This window comes from Tachypleus tridentatus, chromosome 13 (genome assembly GCF_004210375.1).
Source record: "Tachypleus tridentatus isolate NWPU-2018 chromosome 13, ASM421037v1, whole genome shotgun sequence".
Lineage (NCBI taxonomy): Eukaryota > Metazoa > Arthropoda > Merostomata > Xiphosura > Limulidae > Tachypleus > Tachypleus tridentatus.
This window is the reverse complement of record NC_134837.1, coordinates 207076987-207097500: the sequence shown is the minus strand read 5'-3', so window position 1 is coordinate 207097500 and position 20514 is coordinate 207076987. Positions and strand designations below refer to the sequence as shown.

Below are 20514 nucleotides of genomic sequence, written 5' to 3'. Positions count from 1 at the left end.
TCTCTGTATAGACACATACTGAAGGTTTCAGATAGACAGTGGATCACTGTCTCTGTATAGACACATACTGAAGGTTTCAGATAGACAGTGGATCACTGTCTCTGTATAGACACATACTGAAGGTTTCAGATCAGATAGACATTGGATCACTGTCTCTGTATAGATACATACTGAAGGTTTCAGATAGACAGTGGATCACTGTCTCTGTATAGATAGACACATACTGAAGGTTTCTCTGTAGATAGACAGTGGATCACTGTCTCTGTATAGACACATACTGAAGGTTTCAGATAGACAGTGAATCACTGTCTCTGTATAGATACATACTGAAGGTTTCAGATAGACAGTGGATCACTGTCTCTGTATAGAAGGTTTCACATACTGAAGGTTTCAGATAGACAGTGGATCACTGTCTACTGAAGGTTTCAGATAGACAGTGGATCACTGTCTGTATAGACACATACTGAAGGTTTCAGATAGACAGTGGATCATACTACTGAAGGTTTCAGATAGACAGTGGATCACTGTCTCTGTATAGACTACATACTGAAGGTTTCAGATAGACAGTGGATCACTGTCTCTGTAGATAGAAGGTTTCAGTAGGATCACTGTCTCTGTATAGACACATACTGAAGGTTTCAGATAGACAGTGGATCACTGTCTCTGTATAGATACATACTGTGGGTTTCAGATAGACAGTGGATCACTGTCTCTGTATAGATACAAACTGAAGGTTTCAGATAGACAGTGGATCACTGTCTCTGTATAGACACATACTGAAGGTTTCAGATAGACTGATCACTGTCTCTGTATAGACACATACTGGGTTTCAGATAGACAGTGGATCACTGTCTGTATAGACTTTCATATAGACAGTGGAGTCTCTGTATAGACATACTGAAGGTTTCAGATAGACAGTGGATCACTGTCTCTGTATAGACACATACTGAAGGTTTCAGGATGGATCACTGTCTCTGTATAGACTGATAGTGGATCACTGTCTCTGTATAGACACATACTGAAGGTTTCAGATAGACAGTGGATCACTGTCTCTGTATAGATACATACTGAAGGTTTCAGATAGACAGTGGATCACTGTCTCTGTATAGACACATACTGAAGGTTTCAGATAGACAGTGGATCACTGTCTCTGTATAGACACATACTGAAGGTTTCAGATAGACAGTGGATCACTGTCTCTGTCTCTGTATAGACACACATACTGAAGGTTTCAGATAGACAGTGGATCACTGTCTCTGTATAGATACATACTGAAGGTTTCAGATAGACAGTGGATCACTGTCTCTGTATAGATACATACTGAAGGTTTCAGATAGACAGTGGATCACTGTCTTTGTATAGACACATACTGAAGGTTTCAGATAGACAGTGGATCACTGTCTCTGTATAGACACATACTGAAGGTTTCAGATAGACAGTGGATCACTGTCTCTGTATAGACACATACTGAAGGTTTCAGATAGACATTGGATCACTTTCTCTGTATAGATACATACTGAAGGTTTCAGATAGACTGTAGCTCATTGTTGGTGTTTGATCACTTAAATTTTAACTTTGAAATGGTTCTGTTTTTCATGAAAGCTGTAACATTCATTGTCTGAAAAAGTTTTATTTATGTCATTGTTTTTTGTATCTATTTTTTCTCTCTTATTATTATTTTTTTACCAGAACTTTTGGGACGATTCCATTCGTTACTCTACATTAGTGACCACACTAGGCGTCTTCTTTGTAATTATTGTATTCCTACTGCCGATAGAGGGCGTCGCTGAGTATCTTCGTTGGCTTTTAGGATTTTTAGTGTGGGCAGCCATGTTGGTAACCATTTCTATTTGGAGTTACGTCAGACCTGTTCAAGCCAGCACCGACAACTTGTTGCTCGTCTATTTAACAGTATTTATTGTCAATACCATGTTACCTCTGCCACGACTTTCAGCTCTCATTGTGTCACTTGCCACAGCTGTATCCCAGGTGGCGCTATCAGCAGCCTTAGCGAACTTTGAAACCGATTGTCTCGGAAGTCAGGTACGTACAGAACTCGAGAGTGTTACTCGGTTGTTCCCAAATTATCTTTATTTAATTATTTTACCGTTTAAAATATTAAGAATATTAAGACTAAATATGTTTATTTTATAACATTTAATATCACTTCTTTAGTCAAGGTTAACAAGAAAAAGGTTGCAGTTAGATTAGACTAATTATTATGTTTTCTGTACAAAGTAAAGACAGGAATTTTCACATTTTTATTTCTGTATGCAATGCGGAAGAATACTCGTAAAGTTTAAAGGTTAAACGCAAGTGAAAGTCAAATCTTTAAAGGTCATTTTGATAGGATGAAACAAGTATTTATTAGTTTTCAAATATATACCAAAATGAGAGAAGCCAAGATAATTGAATATTTTCAATTACCTGATTGTTTCTCTTATGATATAAAAATACATCAAAATGTTAATATATATGTAAAAATGGCTGGTTTGGGTTGAGAAAATTGTTTATGTAGAGGAGCGAACAACGTTTCGACCTTCTTCGGTCATCGTCAGGTTACAAAGAAAGAAAGAGGTAACTGACCGATAGCTGACCACACGTTTGAAAGGGGTTGTGTAACTGATTATAGGAATGTAGAAGGCGTGCTTAGATGTTTGATTATATTTATTAATATAGGTATAAAGTTGTTATCATGGGAGATACTCGTGTATTGTATAATGTAACATTTAGATATCGTGTGAGATACTCTTGTATTGTGTAATGTAACATTTAGATATCGTGTGAGATACTCATGTAGCGTGTATTGTAACACTTAGAAATCGTGTGAGATACTCGTGTATTGTGTAATGTAACATTTAGATATGGTGTGAGACACTTGTGTATTGTGTAATAATTGTATATTGAGGTTATGTATAGTTAATTGCTGAGCTACTAAAAACTAAAAACTTGAACTAAACCAGGGAGTGAAGTTTATTGTTGGAATCATGTTAAAACATAGGATATAAAGTCGCCAATCGTTGCTTCTCACTTAGCCTTATCAAACAACTTTATAGCAGCAGTGCCCCCGCTAGTACAGCGGTATGCCTTGGGATTTACAACCCAAAATCAGGGGTTCGATTCCCCTCGGTGGGCTCAGCAGATAGCCCGACGTGGCTTTGCTATAAGAAAACCCTTTATAGCAGCAGTACTTGATGTAGCATCGTAGTGCAAGGCATGTTAGGAATTCTTAATGTCCCTCTTTGGTTGTTTTCACTAAACCACTTCATCTCTCATCAGCTGTATAGCAGCACGTTTACAAATAAACTTGCCACGCAGTAGTAGGAATGGAGCGGAATTACTATATACAGGTTGATAGTTGTACGTCCAATAGTCTAGTATATATTCATGTGTTCACTGTTGCCATTATTGTGTTTTTATACGAGATAAGCTTAACTTCTTCCTCACACTGCTAGAAGCAACAATTTGTCTATTCGTTCAGTAATAGTTATTTTCCTCATAAAATTAAAATAAAAAAGGAAATTCGTCGACTATGCTAATTAAGATATTTTTAAGCCACTGCGTTTCATATTTACATACCTCGAGGTGAATTATAAAACTAGGCTTGAACGAAGTTAATCAGACCTTGTAAGTTGTTCCAGGCGAGTTGATTGTGGAAAAAAATAAAATAAAATAGAAGTTCATCTTTCACCAGACAGTCTTCATTGTTTGAAAATAATAGTCTGTGTCATTTGCATAGCGAAGAGCGAACTGTTTTCCTTTATAAGTGAGTTTTCAATTTTCTTTCCTAACAAAAAGTTCTCATCACGAGTAATGGCTTCAGCCCGAAGTATATGTTCTTTATTTGCAACCAATCATAAACAACGTCGAATAAGAACTATTAAAGTCATGCAAATAAAAATAACTGTAATGTCAAAATGGAAATAAATCAACACATACCGTAGTGTGCGACCAAAACAACCTGCAGGACCCACACATACCGTAGTGTGCGACCAAAACAACCTGCAGGACCCACACATACCGTACTGTGCGACCAAAACAACCTGCAGGACCCACACATACCGTAGTGTGTGACCAAAACAACCTGCAGGACCAACACATACCGTAGTGTGTGACCAAAACAACCTTCAGGACCCACACATACCGTAGTGTGCGACCAAAACAACCTGCAGGACCAACACATACTGTAGTGTGTGACCAAAACAACCTTCAGGACCCACACATACCGTAGTGTGCGACCAAAACAACCTGCAGGACCCACACATACCGTACTGTGCGACCAAAACAACCTGCAGGACCCACACATACCGTAGTGTGTGACCAAAACAACCTGCAGGACCCACACATACCGTACTGTGTGACCAAAACAACCTTCAGGACCCACACATACCGTAGTGTGTGACCAAAACAACCTTCAGGACCCACACATACTGTAGTGTGTGACCAAAACAACCTGCAGGACCCACACATACCGTAGTGTGTGACCAAAACAACCTGCAGGACCCACTGCGTGTTACTAACTTGGGTGATCGTTTAGTGACGTTCAAACTTCTGTATCTTGGATTATGTTAATCCAAACTACCACATATTTTCCGTGGATATGCTCTACTCGACTCTTACTTTACATATCAAATTTTAAGACAATGAATTAATAAATACCTGAGATATAAAATCTACAATATTGCACAAGAATTACGAAAACTTTATTTGATATATTTGTTTGTTTTGAATTTCACGCAAAGCTACACGAGGGCTATCTGCTTTAGCCCTCCCTAATTTAGCAGTGTAAGTCTAGAGGGAAGGCAGCTAGTCACCACCACCCACTGCCAACTCTTGGGCTATTCTTGTACCAACAAAGAGTAAGATTGACCGACACATTATAACTTCCCCACAGCTGGAAATACAAGCATGTTTTGTGTGACGTGGATTACGAGCGCCCCTAACCACTTGCCGGGGCTTTATTTGATAGACGAACATCATATAACTTTTATGGATTTTTTTTATTCTTCATATTTGATACGCTGATAGTACAACCTACAATCACGAGTATCACTTGGTATAAATATAAGCCACATGTGCAAATTTATTCAACAAAACCACTCAATTTTGACCAAGCTTTTTGGGCATGCCAACATAAAAAGTCACGTGAGCTATCGGTCTAACATTTTCACAACAGCTTGAGCTAAGAGTAAAGTGGACTGTTTTTAATTTTTGTAACTCGAATTAATAACGGCTGATTTAGAGCAGTAAAACTATAAGGTGAAAAAACATAAAGATTCACAAGTGTTGGTTAGGCTAAGAAACTAGATTATCAGTTGCTAGCTCAAGTTTTCAAGAAATCATATGGATGGATGGTTATTATTCATTGCCAACTTGTAAGAACACATTTGTAAAGTTTTATAAAATTAAAGAGCATTTAGCGTTACGTAATATTAACTTAAGCAATTAGTATAAATAAATGATACGAATGTGTTGATTGCATGGAGGTGATGACAAGAAATTGTTAATCTAAATTCCATTGCGTTACTATAAAGGAAGCTATTATCACTGTTTTAAAGAGAAAGAATCATTATCATATATTTTAAGGAATATAGTCGTTTCTAAAATTTTAAGGTTTGGTTTGTTTTGAATTTCGCGCAAAGCTACACGAGAGCTATATGCGCTAGCCGTCCCTAATTTTGCAGTGTAAGACTAGAGGGAAGGCAGCTAGCCATCACCACCCACCGCCAACTCTTGGGCTACTCTTTTAACAACGAATAGTGGGATAACCGTCACATTATAACACTCCCACAGCTGAAAGGGCGAGCGAGCATGTTTGGTGTGGCGGGGATTCGAACCCGCGACCCTCAGAATACGATTCGAGTGCCTTAACCACCTGGCCATGCCGGGCCCGATTATGAGGTAAGTTTATTTAACTATCCGAAATCTATAAGAGTAAGTTCATTGTAAAGGTTTGCTCCGAATAATAGGGTTGCGATCTGTTATGTTAATGTAAGTTACTCTCTGGTATCACTTTTTTACTTGCTGTGGTTTGTTGGTGCGTATTGACAAGAAGTTATGATATGTAATCAAAACCACCTCAGGCGTGGAAAATATGGTGCGGTCAATAAAGTATTGAATGTGCGACATTAAGGAAAAAGTATCAAAACTGGCGGCTAAACTGGTAGCTAACTTATAGCACTGATAGTAATGTTACAATAAATATTCATTCATTACTTAACCAGGTGGCGTATTTTGTTTTACCCACCATTATGTCCAACGTTGAACAAAAATGTGGCCTGGTTAACTGAAGAATGAATACTTAGCGTAACATTCTTATTACTGCTGTAAATGTAGCTACCAGTTTGGCCGCCAGTTTTGATTTCATTTCTTTATGTCTGATGTTCTATTCTTTTCTGGACGTACGTTTTTTCACACCTGGTGTGTTTTCGATTATATGTCTTATATCATTGATTATTCTTTTCTTCTACAAGTTATAAGTCCATGCTGTCGGTATAACCTGCAGCTTAACATCTCACGTAGTTAATTTGCACATAATTAAACCTAATTCTAAACATGGTTCCGTTTCTTTACATAACTTAGTCTAATTATTATTACACAGATTGGTTGGTTTATATAATTAAGCCAAATATATCCAACAGTTTTATTTGTTTACATAATTAAACCTAATAATTCCAACAGCTTTGTTTACATGATACAACCTTCTACTTACGACAGTTCTGTTTATTTACGTAATTAAATCTAATACTTACAACAGCTCTGTTTAATTACGTAATTAAATCTAACATTTGTAACAGTTCCGCTTATTTAAGTAATTAAACCTAGCACTTATAACAGTTCTGTTTATTTATGTACATATTTAAGCATAAACTTGTCAAATGTTTTTTAAACTTATATGATTAAGCCTAAAACGTAAGATTTTCGTTTGTTTACATAATTAAGCGTGTATTATGATCAAATTCCAATGTTCACGTTTTGTTGTTCAGCCAATTTTTTATGGGTTTGGGTGAGCTGGTCATCTGAAAGATCACACTCCTACAAATAACTACTTTAAAATGTTAAGCCTAATAAACACGATCACACACGTTTGAGGTGTATTTAACATTATATGAGTTTGACATGTCATCAGACTAACCTGGTCACGCGAATCGTTGACGATAAAGTTGTGAATACACGCAACGAAAACATATCGGTATTAAGTTATTTACTCTTTCAAAATATTTTAAATTAAAGAACTTAAAGTTCAGTGGCTTAAGTCTAAATATAATTGACTTTTATGAAAAGAATCTGTAAATTTTGTGTGAGATATTTGAAGAGCTTGTTTGTTTGTTTTTTGCTTTTTAATATCTCGTTACACGAGGGATATCTGCGCTAGCCGTCCCTAATTTAGCAGTGTAAGATTAGATGGAAAGCAGCTAGTCACCACCACCCACCGCTAACTCTTGGGCTACTCTTTTACCAACAAATAGTGGGATTGACCGTGACATATAACGCCCCTACGGCTCAAAGTGCGAGCATGTTTGGTGTGAGGGGGATTCGAATCCACGACCCTAAGATTACGAGTCGAGTGCCCTAACCACCTGGTCTCATGCATATCGAATAAAAAATGTTTGTTTACTGAGTTTCCTCAAAAAATACTAGAAGGTTATTTGTGCTAATTAGGGATAGGAATAGAAGGTACTCAACACCACCTGCAGTCTAATGGGTTTGATTTTGACATCATAACGCCTCCACGACTCAATATCCTAAAAATAAAGTATATTTGGAGACTCGTTTGGATCCCGTCGTGTGCATCAACCACTAGTCTTCAATGAGAAGTGAAGTGTTTCAGCATATATATCCACGTTCATAAAACGTGCTAATAACTTGGATATCTTGTGAAGTTGGATTGGTATAAATACGGTTGAATGCTTAACGTCTTTGTTTTTCTAGTTTCGATTGGTTCACGCTTGATGGTCTTACAGTTCTCTAGTAACACAAAACTATCAATATTCGAATAAATCCAGGAGCAAATAAAAAAACTGGTATTAGAAACATGCGATATTCAGACAAAGGAAGAAATAAACAAAACAGTAACGGTAGAAACACTATCAATATTCGGGCAGAGCAAGGAATAAACAGAAATCTAACAACACAAACAACCATTATTCAGTCAGAGTAACAAGCAACCAGAAAACTGGCATTATAAACGTGTGATATTTCGATACAGCAAGAAATGATCAGAAAACTGACAAAACAAACAAAATTTGTTAATTTAAAAAAGGATAATAGAAATATATGAAATCAAAATACGAGACTATATTTCAAGCTACAACTAGAAAAACTGAACAAAATAAGCTGGAAATAGTGTCTACAAAGGCACTTGAATTAATATTAAAACTATCTTGTGACACAATCCTGTATTCAACGGTAATGTCCAGGTTTCAGTAAAATATTACAATTTTTTTGCAGCGGCGTGTAAAATTATAATAAATAATAATAAGGATAGAGACATTGTTACAAATATACGCATTGCTCACTCTAATAAAACAAAGCGTTTCCGACTAGTATGACAATGCATAAATGACCTCGATTTGTTTGTTTGTTTGAATTTCGCGCAAAGCCACTCTAGGGCTATCTGCGCTAGCCGTCCCTAATTTGGCAGTGTAAAACTAGAGGGAAGGCAGCTAGTCATCACCACCCACCGCCAACTCTTGGGCTACTCTTTTACCAACGAATAGTGGGATTGACCGTCACATTATAACGCCCCCACGGCTGAAAGGGCGAGCATGTTTGGTGCGACCGGGATTCGAACCCGCAACCCTCGAATTACGAGTCGAACGCCTTAACACGCTTGGCTATGCCGGCCTAAATGACCTCGAAGAGTTTATTTTGTTAATGAAAAGGAACTTAGAAAATTTTAAAAGGTGGAAATCGTGAATTTTAAAAATTAACATAAAATAGCCCTGCAACCTACGCAGAAGTTTCTTTACTAGTTATGAATAGATTTTTGTGCAGTATATATAGCCATTTTTGGAATAGAAACTTGGTAGGTAGCGATGAAAAACTGATAAAATCTCTTCTCTTCCCTCAATAATCACCATTAAAATAGTCCTATCACCTGAGCAGAAGTTTTTTTTTTCTTTTTGTTAAGTTAGTTTGTCTGTGTTTGAATAAAACGTTCATAACCGTTTTTACTGTAGGCTTATGAAACAATAATAATATGAATAACAATAATATGAGAAACAAATTAACAGATTTTGAGTTTTGTCTAACAATTGGAAAAAATAACTTTATTTTAGCAGCTTTAACCATTGAGACATATCTTTTGTGCTGTCTCGAGAACAAGTTTGCTTTCTAAGATAATTTATATCCCGTATGTTCTTTTAGAATTTCTGTCAAATTCCTAGACGAACCTTATTATGAACTATCGTGATTCGGCCAGAGTAATGAGGAAACAGAAAACTGACAATAGAACTTGAATGTTATTAACAATTCCTAAGGACACGGCCTGGCTTGGTGATTTAAGACTCTCGACTCGTAATCTGGGAGTCGCGGGTTCGAATCCCCATCACACCAAATATGCTCGCCCTTTCAGCAGTAGGGGCGTTATAATGTGACGGTAAATTCAACTATTCGTTGGTAAAAAGAGTAGCCCAAGAGTTGGCAGTAGGTGGTGATGACTAGCTGCCTTCCCTCTAGTCCAGTGGTTCTTAATCTGGGTTCAGTCGAACCCCAGGAGTTCGGTGAGTCAGTCTCAGGAGTTCGGCGGAGGTCAAGACACACATACTGTGTGTGTCCCCGTTCCGTTCACCCTACTCGTTGATTCGTGACGTCATGCTCCAGTTGGCCATCATTGGATGCGGCTGAACACGTCACATCACTTGGCCTTAATATCTTTGTGATTTTTTACCTAATCTTTCAATCCCTTTATACTAACTATGTCTTGCGAAAACAGAAAGTGGTTGGATGAATACGTACAATATGGATTCACGTGTATAACGGAACATGATGGGAGTCGGCGTCCTCAATGCATGATTTGCAATTCCAAGTTGAGCAATTCTAGTCTAGCACCGGAAGAACTAAGAGAACACTTCCTAAAGCTGCATAGAGATGGGAACTAGAAGAACACAACGCTTGCTGAATTCAAGGTAAAGAAAGCCAGGTTCAATAAAATAGCTACTTTGCCTGTTCTCGGCTTTTTACCCATCGACCAACCGATCCTCACAGCATCGTACGAAGTTGCGTACTTGATCGCAAAGCAGGGCAAACCACACACCATTGGTGAAGCACTCGTAAAACCAGCTGTGTTGAAGATAGCGAATATCATGCTGGGAAAAGCTGCTGAAAATAAGTTATCCCAAATTCCTCTTTCAAATGACACCATCAGCAGCAGAATAGATGACATGAACGATGACATCTTGGCTCAAGTAGTTGCAGATCTGATTTCAAGCCCAGAAAAATTCAGCCTTCAACTCGACGAGACCACCGACGTTTCCAATCTAAGCCAGCTTGTTGTATTCGTGCGCTATGTTGAGAACGAGATAAAAAAAGATTTTTATTTTGTAAGCCTCTTATAACAACAACTAAGGCAGCTGACATGAAGAAACTTGTGGATGACTTCTTCAGAGACAACGATCTTTCGTGGGATATGGTTTCTGCAATTTGTTTGGACGGAGCTCCAGTCATGCTGGGACGAAACTGTGGTTTTGGTGCGCTGGTGAAAGCCGATGCACCACACATCATTGTATGTAACACACTGTGTTCTGCACAGACACGCATTGGCAACAAAAACCTTGCCTTCAAAACTGGCAGAAGTATTAAAAATTGTAGTGGAATGTGTGAACTTTGTGCGAAATAGTGCCCTGAAGCACCGTATCTTCAAAGACCTGTGTAATGAAATGGGCTCTGAATCTGATGCACTTCTGTACCATTCTAACGTTCGGTAGTTATCCTGGGGAAAGGTGCTGAATCGTGTTTTTGCCATGCGTGTGGAATTAGCCCTGTTTTTGCGAGAGCACCAACATTGTCATGCAAATTGCTTCGAAAAATCTGAGTTCATTCTCATTTTGGCGAACAAGGCCGATATCTTCAGTGCTCTCAATCACCTCAATCAACAGATGCAGGGAGGTGGAGTCAACATCATCGAAGCGGAAGAAAACCTGAAGACTTTTCAAAAAAAGCTACCATTATGGAAACAACGAACAGAGAATAATAACTTCGTAAACTTTCCCCTGCTGGACGACTGTGTAAGCAAGATCGAAGATGTGTCTGAAAGTAGAGACATTTCTGGGGAACTGAAGCAATTGCCATGCACTTAGATGAGCTCGCAAAGTTTCTCGATGGATACTTCCTCTCCAGAGAGTCATATCCAACATGGGTGAGACAGCCGTTCACGTTTAATGTTACGACAGCAGATGTCGATGATGAATACCTTGACAAAATCATTGAACTTCAGCAGAGTCAGGTTCAACAGCAACTTTTCAGAACAACAACGCTCTCATCGTTTTAGTGTCACCAAATCATAGTGTACCCTCTTATTGCTAAGAAAGCCCTTGAGATACTCATACCGTTTGTTACAACGTATCTTTGCGAGCAATCCTTTTCGAGGATGGTAGACATAAAAACGAAGAAAAGGAACAGACTTTGTTGCGAAAATGATACGAGAGTGGCACTAGTCAAGGTGAAGCCACGCACTTCTGAATTTGTCTCTGAAAGGTAACAGCAAAAGTCACATTGATTTGCAGTAAATATTCATTGAGTTATGTTTTTATTTTTGGGTGAAATTCATGTCTTGTTCTTTGAACACAGTGATATTGTGTGCAACTGATGCATGGTTCATTTTGTGCACTAATAAAATACCTACTTATGTTTTGAATTTGAAAAAAAAATCATATTTTATTTTTCCAATTACGAAGGGTTCAGTGAATGCAAGTACGAAACTTCCGGGGTTCAGTACCTCCAACAAGGTTAAGAACCTCTGCTCCTGTCTTACACTGCTAAATTAGGAACGGCTAGCGAATATAGCCCTCGTGTAGCTTTACACGAAATTAAAAAAAAACACAACAATTTCCAAATCTGATATATGCCGAAGTAATAAACATGATTTACAATAAATATTTAATTTTCTCATAAGACATTCTTTCTTCTTCAAAGAGGTGGGCAACAAAACACATCAAAACGAAATTGTTTTTTGTAAAATATTTAACTTATATGAAAAACAAGGCTAGTAGCTCTTATTTAAACTAAAACGAAACCGAGTTTTATTTAGAAACTCACAAGTTCTACAGTAAATCCTTAAAACGCTCATCAAATATTCGTCCCTAAGGCAACCTTGTGTTTATGACTGTATAAGACTGCCCTTAAGTACAAAAAAGAACAGGAAGGAAAAAAGTTATTATCCTGTCGTGACTTCTTGCATATATCTTTAATTTTGAACCGAGTATTTATACATATATATATATAAATTGTACTTCAACACGAAGTAAACTGGTTGTTTATGAAGTGTATTTTGCATAAATTCTAATCCAAAGTAAGCCAACAATGTAGATAAGAAAATAAAGTTAGTGAGCATTTCGTGAAAATCGACTTACGACTTTCTATGTGCTCGTATCACGCTGTTTAAATCTCGTGTGTGCTTTTTACAATAAAATCGAACATTTGAACAGCGGTGTTACCTTGTGGATTACTATCCTAGTGAAGCTGAAATACCTTAATTGACTTTACGATATGTTAAAATCGAAAGGATACCGAAAATATCTAGGAGCAACAAAACTCCATTAAAGCCTATTTCACTAGTAAAATAATCGATAGAACCATATTATGTTTGCCGCCATCTCGCGGAGATTTCCAGCTGTTTTCATGCGCCAACACTTGTTGACTGCTCAGAAGTAATATAACAGTTATCCTCATAAATACAAAACGCTAGTTCGATCATCTTAAAAAAAAAAAACACGTGTTCTTTCTTATATCTAGTACTTAAATGTTGCAGATAATTAACATTAACAATGAAATGTTACAGAGAATTATCGTTGAAGGTTACAGGACCATTAGTATTAACATGTTACCGGACACTTCCGAGACCAAAGAAAATCCTGATTCGATTGATTAATTAATTTCGTAATGAAGACTGTGACACAGGACATCACAATGTTTTATTTATAGGGTAAAATTCAAAGTTAGCAAACGGGCCATAATCACACTCTTCATAATTACTCATTTTTTAAAACTAAAAGTGCCTAGTGGTGTAACAAATTATTGCTTGCTATTTCTATATGCTTCTCTGAAACTGTATTGTTTTCGTTAACTTAAAAATATTCCATACAAACTTGTACCACATAAACCTGTACTACATAATCTTGCACCAGAGCCATCGAATAAGTCTATAATAGCTTTCTTTTATGTTGTCAGTTTCTGATGGAAAGCACTCAAAAGATGTTCTACTTCCCTTTGAACTTCCAACAGCGCCTCTTGTATGTACATATTGATTGATTTATCAACAAAAATTACTGTCTTTAAGCTGAAAAACGATTTCTGTATAAATAATAATTAATTTCTCAAGACCTTCATCAATAAAACAAATTATTTTAGCTGTAAGAGAATGATGACTTTCGTTCTGGATTTTGCACCTTGTAAAATGAAAATGAGGAACCAAATGAAAAGCGAACATCACCTTACAAGGTGAAAGGTTATAAGGTTTTGTTTTGTTTTGAATTTCGCGCAAAGCTACTCGAGAGCTATCTGCACTAGCCGTCCGTAATTTAGCAGTGTAACACGAGAGGGGAGGCAGCTAGTCATCACCACCCACCGCCAACTCTTAGGCTACTCTTTTACCAATGAATAGCGGGATTGAGCGTTACATTATAACGCCCCCACGGCTGAAAGGGCGAGAATGTTTAGTGTGACGAGGATATAAGGAAAAAGAATGAGATAATTTATGAAGTTATATGGGATCTTAGCTAATACATGAATAACATAGTATGAATGGTACTCTTCAAGTCACATTTATTCATTGTAGAATTTATGTTAGGAAGGTCTGAAACAAAAACGTTAAATGATCGAAATTCTGCTGTTGTTGCTTGACAGAATGGAAGTTTTAGTTTTACATTCAAATATATTGTTTTTAAGGATATGGCTAGAGGTTTTCAACAAACGACTATGAAAGCATTGTTTTTGTTAAAACGTTGATATATGTTTTGTCGATTGACTTACTTAAGATATCGAGTAGAAATGTCGATGTGTTGAGAAATATATTATACAAGATATTATTGAAATATCATAGCAATATCAGTATACCAGAATAACGACATATTACAAAAACATGATCCATACATCCTATAAAACATTAATGGCATATCATACATAACACTGTCGTCATATCGTTCAAAAAACACTTTCAGAATATTGAACAAGAACCCATCGGTACTTCGTATACGACATAAAAAATATATTGTGTTCCACCAAAGCCAGGACTATTTGCTCAATGAACTGGAAATATCCTGTCCCTAAAACAAATAGTACTAGATCCAAATTTATCAGATTGGAAGAAAGTTCCTCCAAAATTTATTAGGATAAAGTAACACTAACCTTAAATATTATAAATTTATTTATGCGAATCTACCAGACGACTTACATGTACATCATTGTGGTTTTATATTCTTTTGTCTTCTTCTAAAGTATATTAGATTAAGCCTAACAGTAAAAAAGTGAGTTTATTATTAAATATAGGTAGTGTCATGTACATAATAACACAGATTACTCTAGTTTAGGTTTTTTAAATCTAAATAAGAGGAGTAATGTGCTGACGACAGGAAGAGTTTCTCAGTAGAAACTAAAAACAATTAAATAGTCAAAGCAGTGTATTCAAGTTTAGCTGTTACTAGATGTTCTGACGCTCTCTTTATCGATTTTCTTTAAAAAAAAGCAATTATGGTAAATAGTTGACAAAGAAGGTACATTTTTGTAGCTTGTGATATTTTTTATTTCATGGAAACGTTTACGTGGCGCTGATATTTTCTTTTAATTCTTACACTTATCAAGTAAAATACAAACAACCAGAGGGCGCAGTTATCCAATAAGGAATAATGGGATTCAGGTGCGAGAGAAGAAAGGTGGTTGAAACAAATTCGGCAACTAGATTACACGTGAAATAGCACATCTATGTGTAGACGAAGGTGTGACATTTCTGTCTTCACTAATTAATCAATATAATGATATTTGAACGAAACAGAGAAACACAAGCACTTCTTTTTCAGCTAAACCACTGAGAATTTAAAAAATATATATATAATGTACAATATAATAAAACACTGTATAGTAATAATTCGTGCCCTCTGTCTCTTTAGATCGTAGCAAATTCGGTGTTTCTGTTATGTGCTGTTAAAGTGGGTTACTATCACAGACAGATGAGAGATCAAGCATTAGACCGGACCTTCACCGGGACCAGAGGGGTGATAGAATCACGAATTAAACTGGAGTATGAAAAAGAGCAACAGGTAAAGTAAGATCCCGAAGTCTTGTTGTTGTACACTGATGACTAGTGACCTTAGTTATGACCCTGCTATGTATTAAATTCAGTTCAATTAGTAACTTATAAATACCCATCAACACTACTTTGTATTAGTTCAGCACACTCAGTAACTTCTAAATACCCTACTTTGTTTTTATTTCAGTTCACTCAGTAACTTTTAAATATCCACCAACCCTACTTTGTTTTCACTTCAGTTCACTCAGTATGTCATAAATACACGATAAGTCTACTTTGTTTTTACTTTTCACTCAGTATGTCATAAATACCCGATAACCCTACCTTGTTTTCACTTCGGTTCATACATTATGTTATAAAACTCACCAATCTTACTTTGTTTTACTCCAGTTCACTCAGTAACTTGTAAATATCCACCAACCCTACTTTTGTTTTACTTCAGTTGACTCAGTAACTTTTAAATATCCACCAACTCTACTTCGGTTTTACTTCAGTTCAGGTGGTATCTTATAAATACCCACCAACCCTACTTTTTTTTTACTTCAATTTGCTCAGTAACTTATAAATATCCATTAACCCTACTTTGTTTTCACTTCAGTTCACTCAGTATGTTATAAATACCAGATAACTCTACTTTGTTTTTACTTTTCACTCAGTATGTCATAAATATCTGATAACTCTACTTTGTTTTTGCTTCGGTTCATACATTATCTTATAAATACTCACCAATTTTACTTTGTTTTACTCCAGTTCACTCAGTAACTTGTAAATATCCACCAACCCTACTTTGGTTTTACTTCAGTTCACACAGTATTTTATAAATACCCACCAACCCTACTTTGTTTTTACTTCAGTTCACTCGGTATGTCATAAATACCCGATAACCCTACTTTGTTTTTACTTCAGTTCACTCAGTAACTTATAAATATCTACCAACCATACTTTGGTTTTACTTCAGTTCATTCAGTAATTTATAAATACCCACCAACCCTACTTTGTTTTTACTTCAGTTCACTCAGTATGTGTGTGTTTTGTTATAGCAAAACCACATCGGGCTATCTGCTGACCCCTCCGAGGGGAAGATCACCCAGTACCTTACAAACAATCGCTAACCCTACTTTGTTTTTAGCGTAATTAAGTCATTAAAAATAACATGTATATGCGTTCCAAGATAAAAGGAAAATATTTGTTCCACTACCCTTTTTCTCACTAATTTGTAAGTTTTCGGTCCTGATTCTCTGTAACGTTGTTATGCAACGTTTGAAGACAAAGAGCTGAATGCGTTATGTTTAAGCGATTTCGAACACGCATGTTAGCAAAGCACATGAAAATCACAGCCGCTACAATGCTGCGATAGAAGTATATCTTAAGATGATTTTGCGTTTCGTAGGTAGTGTGATGTCCTCTGATATTTATAACATGTGAGAAAGTTATGTAATCATCCTTTTGAACATAATATATCCATAATCTTGATATATACAGGTCGCGAATACAGACTTTCTAAGATAGGATATCTATTGTATTTGATTACATTGGAATATGAAACTAACTGTGAAACCAGCACTATCGAAGAATTAACCTTCATTAAGTCCAGCCGAGTCGAGGTAGATAAAGTGTGGTGTCAAGTGAAAATATACAAATATAAAGGTTAGGGGCAAAAGGGTCCTTGTGCCACCTGTACAAGTTGCTTCTTCGACATATCCGTTCAATCGTCACATACCCCAAGCGGATGGAGTCAGCTCCTATATATATTTCTATGTGAACGGACTTTTGAAACTAGCGCTGCGAAACCGTCGTTCACATACAAAAGATGGTGTATGGAAAGCCAGCAAGGAGGGCGAATGTGCTTTGGACATGACAGCATTACGGCAGAGCCTTTGGTAACGGAAAATGCGCTGTAGAGATATTGTAAAAGATGTATGACCATTAGAAACAGCATGACTGGACGTGACGAAATAGACTGTTATGTCGTCCTAAAATTCCAAAATTATTTAAATACAACATATCCAACCTCTATATAATACAAAATCAACTTTCTTCAAATATTTGCAGTTTGTTACATTTAAGTTCATTGTATTCATAATATACAGTGTGTAGCTGAAGATTACACTAAAATTTTGCTCACGTCAAACGAATTCCCAGAAGTCTTCTTGCAGTTTTGTTTGTAGGTCTTGACCAGTGATCTCGAAGCGCCATCTTGAATATTGCGTCTTCTTTCAGACACCTCGCTTTATCAGAACAGGAAGGAAATATATCACCGTAAAATGTTATATTTCAGTTACCAGTTTTAATTATCAATCTCTCATTTCTGGGAAACCAAATGCACTGCTTGCTTATTCACATTTTCGTAATAATTCCAATAAAATTGAAAATTCGACGTCTATCAATTTGTTTCACGCGCTTATTTTCTGTTTCATTTATTCGTAAAATATCGTGTTCAAAGACGACTCTTATTTGTTCTTATACTTTTCTTTTGCTTTGTTTGTTTTCGTCTTTGTTTCTTGGCCCAATAATTTATGCCTAACATAGCCTGGTAGTAAAAGCGTTCGACTCGATATCTGTGGGTCGCGGGTTCGAATCCCCGTCACCGAACATGTTCGTCCTTTCAGGCGTAAGGACGTTATTGTGTGACAATCAATACAACTTTTGTTGATTAAAAGGTAGCCCAATAGTTGGCGGCGGGTGGTGATGACTAGCAGCCCTTCCCTCTAGACTCACGATACTAAATGAGAGATGGCTAACGCCTATGGAAAATCGTGTAGCTTTGCACAAAATTGAAATAATCAAACAAATCCAACAATTTGGTAATAATAATATTTTAGGCCCTGCATGGCCAGGTGGTTAAGCCACTCAACTCATAATCCGAGAGTCATGGGTTCGAATCCCCATCACACCAAACATGCTCGCCCTTTCAGCCGTGTGGGCGTTATAATGTTAGGTCAATCCCACCATTCGTTGGTAAAAAAAAAGTAGCCCATGAGTTAGCGGTGGGTCATGATGACTAGCTGTCTTCCATCTAGTTTTACACTACTAAATTAGGGACGGCTAGCGCAGATAGCCCTCGTATAACTGTGCGAAATTCAAAACAAACCAAAAATAATCTTTTAAACTTTCGTGAACCTAAATGTTTAATGTCTTTACTGTTTGAATTTCGTTCTCTTTCTAATTTTTAGTTGAGAATAATTGTTTGTTGAATGTTTGGAACTAAGCACAAAGTTACACAATTGACTATCTGCGCTCTGCCCAACACTGGTAAAGAAACCTGGTTCTAGCGATGTCAGTCCAGATATTCCGCTGTGACACTGGGAGAAGCAAATGACAGTACTTTATAAATTGAACACATTTCGTTTAGGTATACCCATACCAGCCGTTCTGAGATATATTAGGTATACTCATACCAGCCGTTCTGAGATATATTAGGTATACTCATACCAGCCGTTCTGAGATATATTAGGTATACTCATACCAGCCGTTCTGAGATATATTAGGTATACCCATACCAGCCGTTCTGAGATATATTTTTATTTCAAATGGATCTCTCGTCATCAAGAAATTTCGTTTAGGTTGACGATCCCTTAACATTTAGTCAGAAATGATATCCCTTGGCTACCCTTGATCATATAAATAACGACAATTGTTATTGGATCAGATGATTCATATAAACAGTGTTCCTGTGTTTGTCGTGTTTCAGTTGGTCTGAAGAACTCCGTGTTGAGCGAAACGGGTCGTCAGCAATAGATATGACAAATGCACTATATCTGGAAAACTATTAGTATAACTTTTCTAATCTTTGAAAATCCCTAAGGGCCTAGATAAAGAATGTAGTGTTTAAAATACAATAAGCCTAATACTAATATCCTACAACCAATATAATGAAGTGTACAGTTTATTTAAGTGATTAAACTGGACATTTGCGTACCTACGAGCCCCCCGCTAGTACAGCGGTATGTCTCCGAATTTATAACGTTAAAATCTGGGGTTCGATTCTCCTCGGTGGGCTCAGCAGATAGCCTGATGTGGCTTTGCTATAAGAAAACACAAACAAACACACACAAACACGTGTACCTACGAAATAACCTTATGTTTATTTCCTGTTTATTTCTTGTATCTCACCCATTCTCGGCCTTAATCAAGTATGTAAAATATCATTCTAGTTTCGACTTTAGTTATTATAAACACTGTTTTCTTGTGACGTGGTTTTAGCTGAAGACAACTTCTGAGGAACTTGGATTTATAGATCCCAGCCATTCCGTGGCCTTGATAACGGGACGTTCCACTGATTATCACGGGGTTGGTCTTCGGCTTGCTTCTTTTCTACCTGCGGGCTCTGGACTTGTCCACTTGCTTTTTTGCCGCCTTTGTCTCACTGGACATTTTCAAACCACCCCACATCACTTCATTGTACAGGAAAACTCCCATGTGCAGATAATCTAACATGAGCGGGTACGTTCCTGTTGGGGAGAGAATTCATCAGACTTCTTTCTGTTTAGGCTAAACAACTGCCAAGGTTTCGTTCAGCTAAAGTGATTCTATGTTTCTAAAGTTTATCAGAACCTGAAAATTTATATCCCATTTGATAACTATCAAACTTATAGAACATGAAATGTGTAGAGCAAAATACTGAGGGGCATCTTAAACCGGAGTCTGAACATTTTTGTCGTTTTTTTTTTTTTTTTTTTATCTACGAATCATCTTTCACGTCATTAAAAAAATCAGTGAAAACCTTACCAAACATCTGAGACTGATCATCGTGCTTCCTGTGTTCAATTGTTTGTGTTATCTTATATCAAAGCCACATCAGGCTATCTGCTGAGCCCACCGAGGAGAATCGAACCCCATATTTTAGCGTTGTAAATCTGGAGACATACCGCTGTACTATACGGGGGGGGGCTTCTTGTGTTTAATTAACTCTGTTAAGCCTACACTTATATTACGTTTTTGGTACATATTTATGTGTTTTGTATTCACATCGCCAGTGGATTGTAGATTTTCATTTTGTTTATTTGATTGGTGTTAAACTAAAAGCTATAAAATGGGCTATCTTTGTACTG

At 36.9% G+C, this 20514-nt stretch overlaps 1 protein-coding gene across 4 annotated transcripts in view; it reads left to right on the top strand.

Moving 5' to 3' along the window:
* Window positions 1–20514, top strand: part of LOC143238008 (adenylate cyclase type 2-like) — a 186822-nt gene that overhangs the window by 71473 nt on the left and 94835 nt on the right. For 3 of the 4 annotated variants that reach the window (XR_013020380.1, XM_076477874.1, XM_076477875.1), the window contains exons 3-4: window positions 1690–2043; window positions 15324–15473. Coding sequence is in view for 3 of the 4 variants with exons in the window: in XM_076477874.1 (XP_076333989.1) it covers window positions 1690–2043; window positions 15324–15473 (504 nt within the window). In the remaining variant the exon portion in view is untranslated. The remainder of the gene's footprint in view (window positions 1–1689; window positions 2044–15323; window positions 15474–20514) is intronic. The other variant, XM_076477876.1, reaches the window with a different exon arrangement.